This window comes from Crocodylus siamensis, chromosome 12 (genome assembly GCF_052110815.1).
Source record: "Crocodylus siamensis isolate JL-2025a chromosome 12, ASM5211081v1, whole genome shotgun sequence".
NCBI lineage: Eukaryota > Metazoa > Chordata > Crocodylia > Crocodylidae > Crocodylus > Crocodylus siamensis.
Window position 1 is genome coordinate 27,141,621 of NC_143406.1, and position 11,010 is coordinate 27,152,630.

The 11,010-nt window shown below is 45.5% G+C and overlaps 1 protein-coding gene across 1 annotated transcript in view; it reads left to right on the forward strand.

Annotated features, from left to right (window-relative positions):
• Positions 1-10,758, forward strand: part of LOC149854828 (uncharacterized) — a 35,089-nt gene extending 24,331 nt beyond the window's left edge. Inside the window, exons 3-5 of the mRNA XM_090024242.1 lie at positions 1,947-2,037; positions 5,975-6,025; positions 7,267-10,758. Of these exons, the coding sequence (XP_089880368.1) occupies positions 1,947-2,037; positions 5,975-6,014 (131 nt within the window). The 3' untranslated portion in view covers positions 6,015-6,025; positions 7,267-10,758. The remainder of the gene's footprint in view (positions 1-1,946; positions 2,038-5,974; positions 6,026-7,266) is intronic.
• The last annotated feature ends 252 nt before the right edge of the window (positions 10,759-11,010 follow it).

The following is an 11,010-nucleotide window of genomic DNA, read 5'->3' on the forward strand; positions in this document are numbered from 1 at the left end:
AGATTTCCCACCCTTGTGGGAGCTCTGGGAATGTACAGTCCTTGCTGGAGGCTTTCATAGTATCAGTGAATCAATGAGTCAGCAGGGACCTAGACAGATCATCTAGTCCGACCCCCCACCACAGGCAGGAAGGAGCACAGGGGTGGCAGGGGTCATAAGACCCCAGCCAGGTGCCTGTCCAGTCTCCTCTTGAAGATCTCCAGGGAAGGTGAGAGCACCACCTCTCTGGGAAGCCTATTCCAGGCTCTGGCCACCCTTACACTGAAGTAGTTCTTCCTAATATCTAACCTAAACCTATCCTCCCTCAGCTTGTGGCCATTGTTCCTGGTGACTCCAAGGGGGGCCCTGGTGAACAGACTTTCCCCGAGTCCCTGCTGGTGGCCCCTGATAAAGTTGTAGGCAGCCACAAGATCCCCCCTCAGTCTCCTCTTGCAGAGACTGAAGAGATTCAGGTACCTCAGCCTCTTCTCATATGGTTGGGGGCCACGGAGGCCCCCAACCATACGAGTGGCCCTCCTCTGGACCCTCTTTGAAAGGATGTGGCATATTCTATCTCCGTCTTGGGTAGGACAAGCTCTGCTGACCTATGTGGAGGGGGAAGCAGATCAGAATGATGGGTCCCTCACCACTTTGGACTCCAGCATCACAGTGGACATACCTTGGTCTCCCAGGAGCACAAGAACTGTGATTATATCTGCAAGCCTTTAACCCCACCTTTCAAGGGTCTGTAGAGTTGGTCTCAATCCTAGCCTTAGACACCCTTCCTGGGTCTTAGAGGAATGAGAAGGCTGCTGAGATGTAGCGCTCTCCAAACCAAACTAAACCAAACCAAAAAATCCTCATTAAAATATGAAAAGAGATTGCCACTTTAAGGGCTGGAGCAGGCAGCAAGCAGCCAGGTGCTTGATGGCGGTGGCCATTTTGAGACCCAGGATATATCTATATATAGGGTGAACCAGCAGTTTGCTGCTGGCTGCAGTGAGAGAGACTTCAGCTGGCTGAGCTGAGGTTCACAAAATCATGGAGGTAAGGGCTGGTGCTATGGGGATGGAGGAGGCCCCAGGTCCTGGGCATGACCAGAAAGTGCACCCTACCAGGGTAGGGAGGCCTGGTGGGACTGCCAGTGGCACAGCAGCTCCAGGAAATGCCAGTGCCATGAACCTCCCTGGTGAAAGGCGGGTAGGGGGTGCCTGAAAACATCCATCCCCCACACAGTCCTGGCTGGAGACAGCTCAGAGTAGAGAGAACAGTGAGAGGGCTGAGGCTCATTTGATACAGCAGAGTTGTGAGGGTTAAAAGAAGGCAAGGCACCTGAACTGGGGCCGGGACCCAAGGGAGGCAAAAGGGCCAGGGACCCACAAGACAGGGATGCCCAGAGCAAGAGGCTCGGGATTTCGACTGGCCTGAAAGGCGAAGCCAGGGCCTAGGGAGGCCAAAGGTCCTGGAGAGAGGACCACAGTCATAGAGGGTGAAGGGTTACTGGTGAACTTAGCTGCCTGGGATGCTATCTGCAAGGCATGGGCCCCAGTGTAAGGGAAGGTTTGGAGCTGGGGAAATCACCCCTAGTCATTGGGGTCGTAAATGGGCATCTTCCCATTTGAATAACATCATAATCTTTTATCATCAAGACATTGCAGAAGAGAGAGACAGGCCAGAGACAGGTGGGCAGGCCAACATCAAACTGGCCCAGGAAAGGCCCCCTATTACAGGCTATCTACCCAGCTTGCAGGAGCTTCCTGTGAGGTGCAGGCCTTTGAGCAGAAGAAGGATTGTAGGAAGACTCCTGGCCTCCAGCAGCAGTTCACCTGCATCAGTGATTGACCTTGCAAGGCCATCTCTTGCATATGGAGAAAGTAGGAGTGGGCAGGAGTTACAGCAGGCTAGGAGTAGCTTATCAACAGAGGTATCTTTTGATTTTTTTAAATTTTTTTTTGTCCTGCTTCCAGAACAAGCAGTGCAGGAGACAGGAGACACAGATGTACATATGCGGAGAAGACAGCACCCCACCATTCCCAGGAGGCAACATCAGGGCCAATGGTAAAGACGATTCCTCCTGGGCACACTTTGGGCTGTAGTGATCTGTGGCTCTTCCATATGCTTTTTCATGCCCATTTGTACTTGCCATTCCTGCTGAGCTCATCCATTTGTTTCTCTGTTACTGATGGAAAGTAGATAAATCATTTTAAAAATTGACTGCAAGGAAGCTTGCAGCAGCTTAGTGCTGGTATGGCATGGGGGAGCTTACAGTAGGTGGCAGTGTCAGGTGCGGAAGTAGGGGACAGAGGAAATAAGTTGCAAGGGCAGTGGTATGAAAGTTGGATGGATGTTGAGTAGAGCATGCAGTCTGCCATAATTAAAGCATCTGCTCTATGTATGTGGCACATAACGTAGTCTCTTTACAAGCAGGGAGCACACACATGGTCATATGTAGCTCCCAATGGGAGGTCTCCCTCCTCCAAACAGGTGACAGGTACTTGCCGGTATCTCAGCTACTATTAAAAAATTGAGATTGAGGAAACAATCATTTTCTCCCTAATACAGGACAGAAGAGAAAGTTAATCTTCAGTGCTGCAGTTGGTTGATATTTCAGCAAAACATTACTTGGCTTTGATCATTCTTTCTGCCTATAGGCTTTTCTTTAAAAATCAGGCTCTCATTTCTCAGCTGAGGTACAAATGGACAGATTCTACTTTTAGGAGCACCAGTGTGAACCTTGTCCCTGAAGTGAGTCAGGATTTACAGCTGGTTAGCTGGGTTCCGAGTCTACTCTAGCACAGTCGCTGTTACGTCTAGTATACATGTGCTGTGTCAGATTCTGTATGATATTCTGTATTACATTATACATCTCATACTATCATGAGAGACAGCGAGACTATATTTTTAAGGTGAATTGCAAAGAGAACAGTTTTATTGCAAATCAAACAAAGGGGGCAGTGCCTACCATGTCGGGAGCACTACTGAAACCCAGAAATGTTGTAGAATCCAAGCTGATTAGTGAGGCCACCTGATCTGCAACTTTCCCAGCCTTTAAGTAATGGGAAATACTGTCCTAAAATTCAACAGGTAAATGTTTCTGTTAAATCCTGAGTTGCACCTTTCCAAACCTTATCCTATTGTGATGTCACTGTCTTTGAAGATTTCCAGCCAAATCAGAGAAATTAAAGATCTGATATGTGGAATAGCAAGAAAATCATTGGAGAAGCAGGGGCTAAAGGGTAGGGGGAAAACACAAAGAAACTGTCAGGCCATTTGTTTATATAAAATAAATGGCAGGAGTTATGCTTCACCTCTTACGCATATACATTCTAAGAACATTTATAGCATTTCATGATTGTAAGAGCTTGATTTGTGCATGTGCACATGTGCGTTCTGGTGTGTCTTACATAGAATACTGTATATGTACATTGTACATGTATAGGTCCAGCATGTAAGATGTACATGCATGTTGGAGCAGACTTGATTAACGTATATGTATGACTATGACCAGTTAAACAGGACTGTAATGTTGATGGAGTCATGTGCTGCTGTTTTCAGCCATTTAGACATCATCTTGTTGCTCATAGTATCACAGATGGTTTATAATATGGTTTGGCTTGGTTCATGCTGGCCAGTCAAGCTGTAGTTAATCCTGTCCAGCTAGAGTCCTGTTTAAATGGTGCACTGAAATGGTTCAGCAAAGTCTATTAAAGAATTAGATTTAAGGGTTCTCTAGTTCCTTCCATCCAATCATAACAAAGTTCAATACAAATACTAACAAATACAAATACTAACAAATTAAGCCTCCTGTTCCCATGTGAACCTGGGGGCTGGAGGAAATTCCCCATTTAGCACTTAAGGAAACTAAGGCGGAATGGGCGTCTATTAAATTGGGGTGGGCAATTATTTTGGGTGGAGGGCCGCTTACTGAGTTTTGGCAAGCCATCAAGGGCTGCATGACAGACAGCCCAGGGCAGATTAATATTAATTTTCTAAAATTTTTAGGGGCCCCATGGGTTGGACAGAGTGGCTTGGCAGGACGCATCCAGCCCACAGGCCACATTTTGCCCACCCCTGTAGTAAATCATCCTATGATTTCATATGTACATATAGGGGCCTGCAATTATCTTCCTGGAGCGTCTCCATTCTCAACGGGAAGCTGGCTGCTGGGGGAAGTCAGCTCTGTCTCCAAGTGATCTCAATAGCTGAAGTAATCTTCTTGAAACCTACAAAATACCTCCTGGTTTATGATGGCAGACTTCCCCTGGAGTTAAATAACTACAGAGTCAGAAAAGGAGGGAGGACTGCTGATCATGTTACATGGGCATGGAGCCTTGATTAATAACATCAACTCACACTGATCATGTCACTGGAAAGGCTTGCCAAGTGAGCTTTTCTCCCAAAATGCCATTCACTCAGGAAATTATATATTTACCCACACAATGATGGGCTCTACATTAGCTGTTACCACACAGGAAAGATATCTGAGAGTCACTGTGGACAGTTCGCTAAAAATATCAGCTCAGTTTTCAGCAGCTCTCAAAAAGATAAATAAAATGTTAGGCATTACTAAGAAAGGACTTGTAAAGAAAACTGAAAGTGTCATTATAGATTTAATAGACTTCATGTCCCTTTATAAATCCAGGGTGCATCTACTCTTTGAATACTGTGCCCAGTTTTGGTCCCCACACCTCAAAAAGGATGTAGAAGAACTAGAGAGGGACAACAAGGATGATTAGTGGTTTGGGGGGGAGGGGAGGCTTCCGTGTGAGAAGAGACTGAAGAAGGTAGGCCTATTGGGCACTTTTACATGTGCAGTGGGGGAGGGGCGCATTTTAATTAGTGGCTGTGAGAGCCGCACTAATTAAACTGCTGCATCATCTTGTGTATCAGTGTCCCTGTGCTTCAAAATGGTGGTGGGAGTTCTTGAACTTGCCTCCACTGCCATTTTGAAGTGTAGGGATGCTGATACATCAGACACACAAAGCTCAAGGTAATTACCATACTCCAACAGACTCTAATCATGTCTGCTCTGATGCACTGTAATTATAGGGGTTTACAAAATACTAAATGGTGAAGAGAAAGTAAATAAGAATTTATTATGTACTCTCTCTCTCACAATACAAGAACCAGGGGTCATAAAATAAAACTAGTAGGTAGTCAGTTTAAAACTAACAAAAGGAAGTTTTTTCACACAGCATGTAATTAAAGTGTGGAATTCATTGCCACAAGATGTTGTGGACACTGACAGTTTAGCTGGTTTCAAAAAGGGATTGGACAAATTCTTGGAGGAAAGGGCCACTGGTAGCTATTGAGCATGGTGGTTAGGGGTACAGCCTCTGAATCAAGTGCTGAAGATCAGGGAACTTCAAATCCCTTCTTCCAGGTCTGGTGGCAACTAAATAAGAGGTCCCATAGTGCTTTGCAGAAAGAGCTGAAGTTTATCCCTGATGTTCTGACTACCTGGTAATAATATCTCAGCAGCAAGTGAACAATTATTGGACAAATAGGCTCAGATTTTCGAAGCTGTCTCAGAGATTTGGACTCCTTATTTTCATTAAAACAATTGGGAATTGGGCATCTACATCCCATAAATTGCTTTGAAAACCTGAGCCACAAAGATGGTGGCTTGCTGCAATGAACCCCAGCTGGGCAAAAGTCTGATTTTGGTTTCAGCAGAGTTTGTACTGAAGTCCATGGATTTCTTCTGGAGCTACACCAATGTAACTAAGATCAAAATTTAAGCACCAGTGTGGAAGTAGTGACTTGGTAAAGTTCTCTGAGCCTGTGTCAATGAGAAGGGAACAATATGTACTAAAATGCCCCAGCAGTAGAGTGTAAAAGCAGCACTCACCCAATAGGAGTCTGTACAGTGCAGCTCTGTCAAGGGCTGACCAGTTAAATGACCCTCCCCCCTCCCAGATATTTTCCCTGTATGTCTTGCTGATTGGTTTCCTGCCACTTATTGTTTGTCTGAGCTTGTTATTTTTTCTTTCAGGACTGACATGACTGGTCAACCTGAGTCTGATAAAATCTAGGGCAGATTCTGGTAAGTATTTCCTATTGACCTGTTTGACCTTAGCTTACAAAACAGTGCTATGGATTGGAACCAGAACTAAAATAATGGTTCCTCCTTTCTGCATCAGTATCATTTGGACTTACATACTTGCTCTTACCAGGCATCTCTATTAGCATTCATTCCTGGAGGCTAGCCTCTAAAAGAGGCCATAGGTATCCCCAGATCTCTTCTCTAGGGGTGTAGGAATAACAGCAACCTTGTCTGAACCACCTGCACAAGGCAGTGAGGAACCAAAAATGATGATACTAGAGTAAACCCATTGACCTGAACTTTTCATAAAGTAGGTCATCATATTTGGTCTTGGGAATTGAGGCCTGCCCCAGTTCACAGTGAAGCCTACTGATGAGTCAGAATCAAGTTTATTTGCTGCTTCACAGAGTATCATTTTTAACAGAGCCATCTAGCTATTCTGGAGCTGTGGGGTGGGTTTACAGTAACTGGGTGCAGCTTGAGTCAAGCAGCACTATTTCCTGCATCCCAGTCTGACCCTCAGCATTTTCATACAGACCATAGTAGAGCATAACTAATGGAGTTAGACCAGGGAGCCACGTGGCCCCACCTTTTTGTCTGATGGAGGCCACTCCTATTGTATCAAACTCATGAGCCATACATACTGTGGCCAGCAGCTGTTAGTCAGACTAAGGGACAAGGTTTCCTATGCAGATGCTGGCAGGGATTATAGCTTCATCTATGATCCAGAATCTTCAAGAGGTTTCTTAGATGGAGAGGATGCCTTAGTTGTTGGGAGATTATTACTGGGTGTGTCTGTCTACACATGCATATTTACTGCACAGTACTTTAGGTTACTACACAGTAACAGAAAATTACTGCACAGTACAGGTGTCTACACGTGCATGCCTGTACAGCATAGTAACTATGGCAACTTACGCCAACTTGGGCATAAATTTGATACCTGCATCAGGCAGGTATCGAAGTTACGCCCAATTAGTTACTACACAGTAATACATGTGTAGATGCCTTACTGCACAGTAAATACATTTTTGGATTTGCAGGAGAAAATGTTTTGTAAAAAAATTATTTAGAAGTTATTTTGTGAAAATGTTTCCATTTTTCAACCTGTTTTGGCCAGCACCAATGCTATTTCCATTCTTCTAGCTAAGTGGTGTTGGAGGCGATATTTCCATTTTTGCCTCCTTCTAGTTAGTTACCTGCCGGTGGGACTGACTCACTTTTGCTTGTTTCTCCGACAGCTCCTGTTTCCCTGTGTGTGGTGGCAGCTTGCAGAAGTAGTAACATTTTAGCCTTCCTGGAGGAGACCCGAAGTAGCATGCAGAGTGTCTGGGGGTGTCCTTAAGCATGGCAGGGTGGGAGGGGGTGCTGCACACTGTACATTGTAGTGACCTTTGATTTGATTTGATTTTTTTAAGGCTCAAAACTTTTCACTTGGTCTCGCTAGTGAAACCATATATTTCCAAATATATTTGCTGTTTCTTGAGAATGAAATTCCCATCATGATTGCAGAGCTGCAGGCTTAATCTGATTTGAAATCCATCCATGGCTGGCAGACTGCAACAAGCCTCTTTCCTGTTCCTCAGAGTGGTCTTAGCTTCCTGCGGGACCCCTGTGCCTGGTATACAGTGGCCAGCACTGGACAGACAAGCAACCTCTACAGGCAGAAGAACTGACAGACCCAAGAAACACTCAAACTATTTGGCCTGATCGGTTCCCTTTTATATTTTGGGGTGAAAACCCTATCACAAATCCCTTTGCTTTGAGTTGTCCTGTGACTATGAAAGCTCTGCCTGTGCCATTTCCTGCCTCCACAGGAATACGTGGTGCCAACTGAGGGACTCTTTAGCTAGCAAACAGCAGTGTCTTTTCTCTCTCCCTTTTTTTGTACGGGCTACATTGGGCCCTGTTATTTACCCAGCAGACAGAGAACCACAGACTGTCTCCATACTCTAAGACTTGTCCTTCTGATTGTGAGATACTGGGGCTCAGATTTAGTTCTTTCTTACACTGGTGTAAATCTCAGGCAACTCCACTGCAGTGAATGGAGTCATGCTGGGTTTATACCCCTGTAGGCAAGATCAGAATCCAGTCCTGATGCTTTACAATCATCACACACTCAGATGTGCCACTGCTGGGCAGCCTTTGCTGTTGGAATTTATGGCGGACTTTGTCTCACATTGATCCCGGTGCTGTGCTCAAGTTCAGCGTTCTGATGAGCTCCTACCGCTTGGGTAGGGACAGGCACTTTGGTACACAGGGTCAGGCTGTGGGTTACTCCATGAACTATTTCACAGATGCTTAACTTTCCAGCAGCAAAGAGAGCCTGATTTTGTATCTCTTACTCCCCTGAGTTGTCCTACAGAAGTCAGTGTAGTTCTTCACAGGGGGAAGGGCTGAAGGATCTGGCACTAAGCCTATATTGCCAAGCAATAGTTGCATATAGCAGGTGTTGCTGGTAGCTCAGTAACTGTAACCGTCCCAGGAATACAACAGCTGCCTGCACAGCCCAGTTCTCTTACTGGTGTGTCACAATAGGATATGTAGGTGTTCATAAGAAACCAGCTAGTCTGACATGGGTGTATCACTGTCAGATGATCTGAGGATCCAGCTGGGTCCAAAAGCCAAAGCCATTTCCTATTGCCTTAATAGAGTGTTTTAATTTAGAATAGAAACCAGTGGGTAGATGTGTTCTGAGCATACAGCTGTGTATCTTTATTTAGCACTCTAGTCTCATTTGAACAACCTTTCAAAGCCACTCCCTTTATGGCAGGGGTTTTATGGCTGGGCCAGGAGTTCTGCCTTTTGCAGTAAATTAGACTGGGTTGTGTAGGAGGCCTGAGAAAGCCAGAGGGCAGGAAAAGGAAGAGCAATACCCAGTGGGAGAGATGTGGTTACCACTAACCACTCCAGGTGCTCATTAAAACAGTCCACCTGCAGTTTCAGTCCCAAGCTGCAATGTAAAACCCAGACCCCAGGAGGCAAAGTCATTCCCCAACCTAGTGCTGTTCAGAAGCAGCTGTAGAGGCTGGATTTGCCTTAGTCCAGTTCAGTGAGCAACAGAGGGGCATCTGGGCTGGGCTTCAGATGTTAGTGGCATGTGGAAAATTTTTCAACAAGTCAAATACATCCCTGTTGCTTTACAAGGGATCATTTCCCTGAAATCGCAATATGGAGAAATGTTGCCTATTGGAATGTTTATTATTTAACTGCTTGAATGGACACACGTATACTCCCTCAAGACCCGAACTGGCAGGGACTCTGGGCTTCTGGGAATGCAGCAGAGAGGAATTTAACTCCCATTATATTTTGTCCTTCAATCACTCTGCCTTAGAGTCTACTAAACTCCTCCAGGTCCGGGCAGTACAAAAGTAACTCTCAGCAGTTCCCTGTTCACAACTGGAGGGAGATTCAGGGCTCTGGGGATGGAAGAAAGCTAAAGTAGCTAAATGCGAAGACTTCCTCACACCTTCATCTAGAACAGACACATGTGGGGAAAGGCACTAAAGCTATGCACAATGGGATGTCAGTGGAAATCAGACTGCAGTAACCCTTAGCAAGATGGGGACTGTTCAGCCTGTAAGAACTGGAGTAAAGTAGTCCTGCTTGACCTGTTGGGAAGTCCTTCTGGCAATAGCCATTTCTCAAGAGGTGACACATAGCACAGGCCCACTGAAAGGACAGTCTGCCACAGAAACAAGAGGGCATGCGATCCTGGGTGTCTTGATCAGAGACTCAAGGTAAATGATAATGACAGTGAGTGGCTACAGGATTCAGGATACATTGTGCTAGGTGCTGTACATGCATGTGAGACTTGAGTATTGGATAAGATCAGGAGCTAGCTCCTTACAGAGATAGCCCCAAAATCCTGTCCCAGCAGACATTGGGCTTGGTGGGTTTTCTAATGAAACAGGCTCTCTCATTGTTTTTTCCATAGTAAATGGTGTTGTGCCTTTGGTATCACACTTTGGCCCCATCAAGGGTAAATATCCCCAGGACAAAGCAATTTCATGCCATTGAATCCAGTGTGGCAGCCTTTCCATGTAGGAGGGAGACATATTTTGTACTAGAAGCATGTGAGGATGTCTCCAGGTTAGAAGCGAGATGCATGTTAGAAGTGCTTTGCAGCCGTAGCCTTGGCTTCATAGAGAACTAGAGATGCTGCAGTATCCAGCAGCATAGGTTAGATAGAAAATAATGTTCCTGTTCATGGCAGGGAGGGAGCTCAGAGGAGTAGTTGTAATGGCAGTAGAACAGATGTTGGGGTGGGTGGATGGGGTTAAAATGCACAGGTGCAGGCCACAGAGGCAATGTTTACACTGCATTTGGGAGGTGCAACTGGAGCATGTTCCAACAGGAGAGAAACTGCAGCTGCACAGGCTGTTGCTTGGGCCTTCTGTGCTGCCCCAGCTTCACCGTGATGGTTACCCACACTGGCTAGCATGAGCCTAGTGCAGGTTTGTCTGTGTGTCCTGCAGCTGTATCTCTGGGTACAGTATAACTATTGTTAGAAGAAGAGAGGAAAATCCCAGCTATGGGAATTTAAGTGATCCAGGAGACCCTGGACTATAAAAAGCTGATCAGAATAGACTTGAGGATATCAGGAGAAACTCTGCCAAGCCAATGATATACCTGCATTTGTATTTATGTGTATGTACATACAGAAGAGTCACTATGGTCTTTGTTACTGATCAGAGTAAAATCATTAAAAACTGAGCTCTTATTGCTTCTGACTCTCTGTATTCAGTAATGGTGCTTGAGTGCTCTCTGCCCATTTCTTTACTTCTGCTTCTGTGAACTGAACCTTTCTCTAATTTCCCTTACTGTAAATTCAGACCAGCTTCACTGAAGTCAATGGAGTTACTTCAAACCTGATGTGAATGGGAGCAGACTGTGGACCAAGCCTTCAGCTGTTGGAAACAGCACAGTATAGCACTCTGCTGAATATCACCAGCTGGATGCTTTTAAATGAATCATTGGAGAGA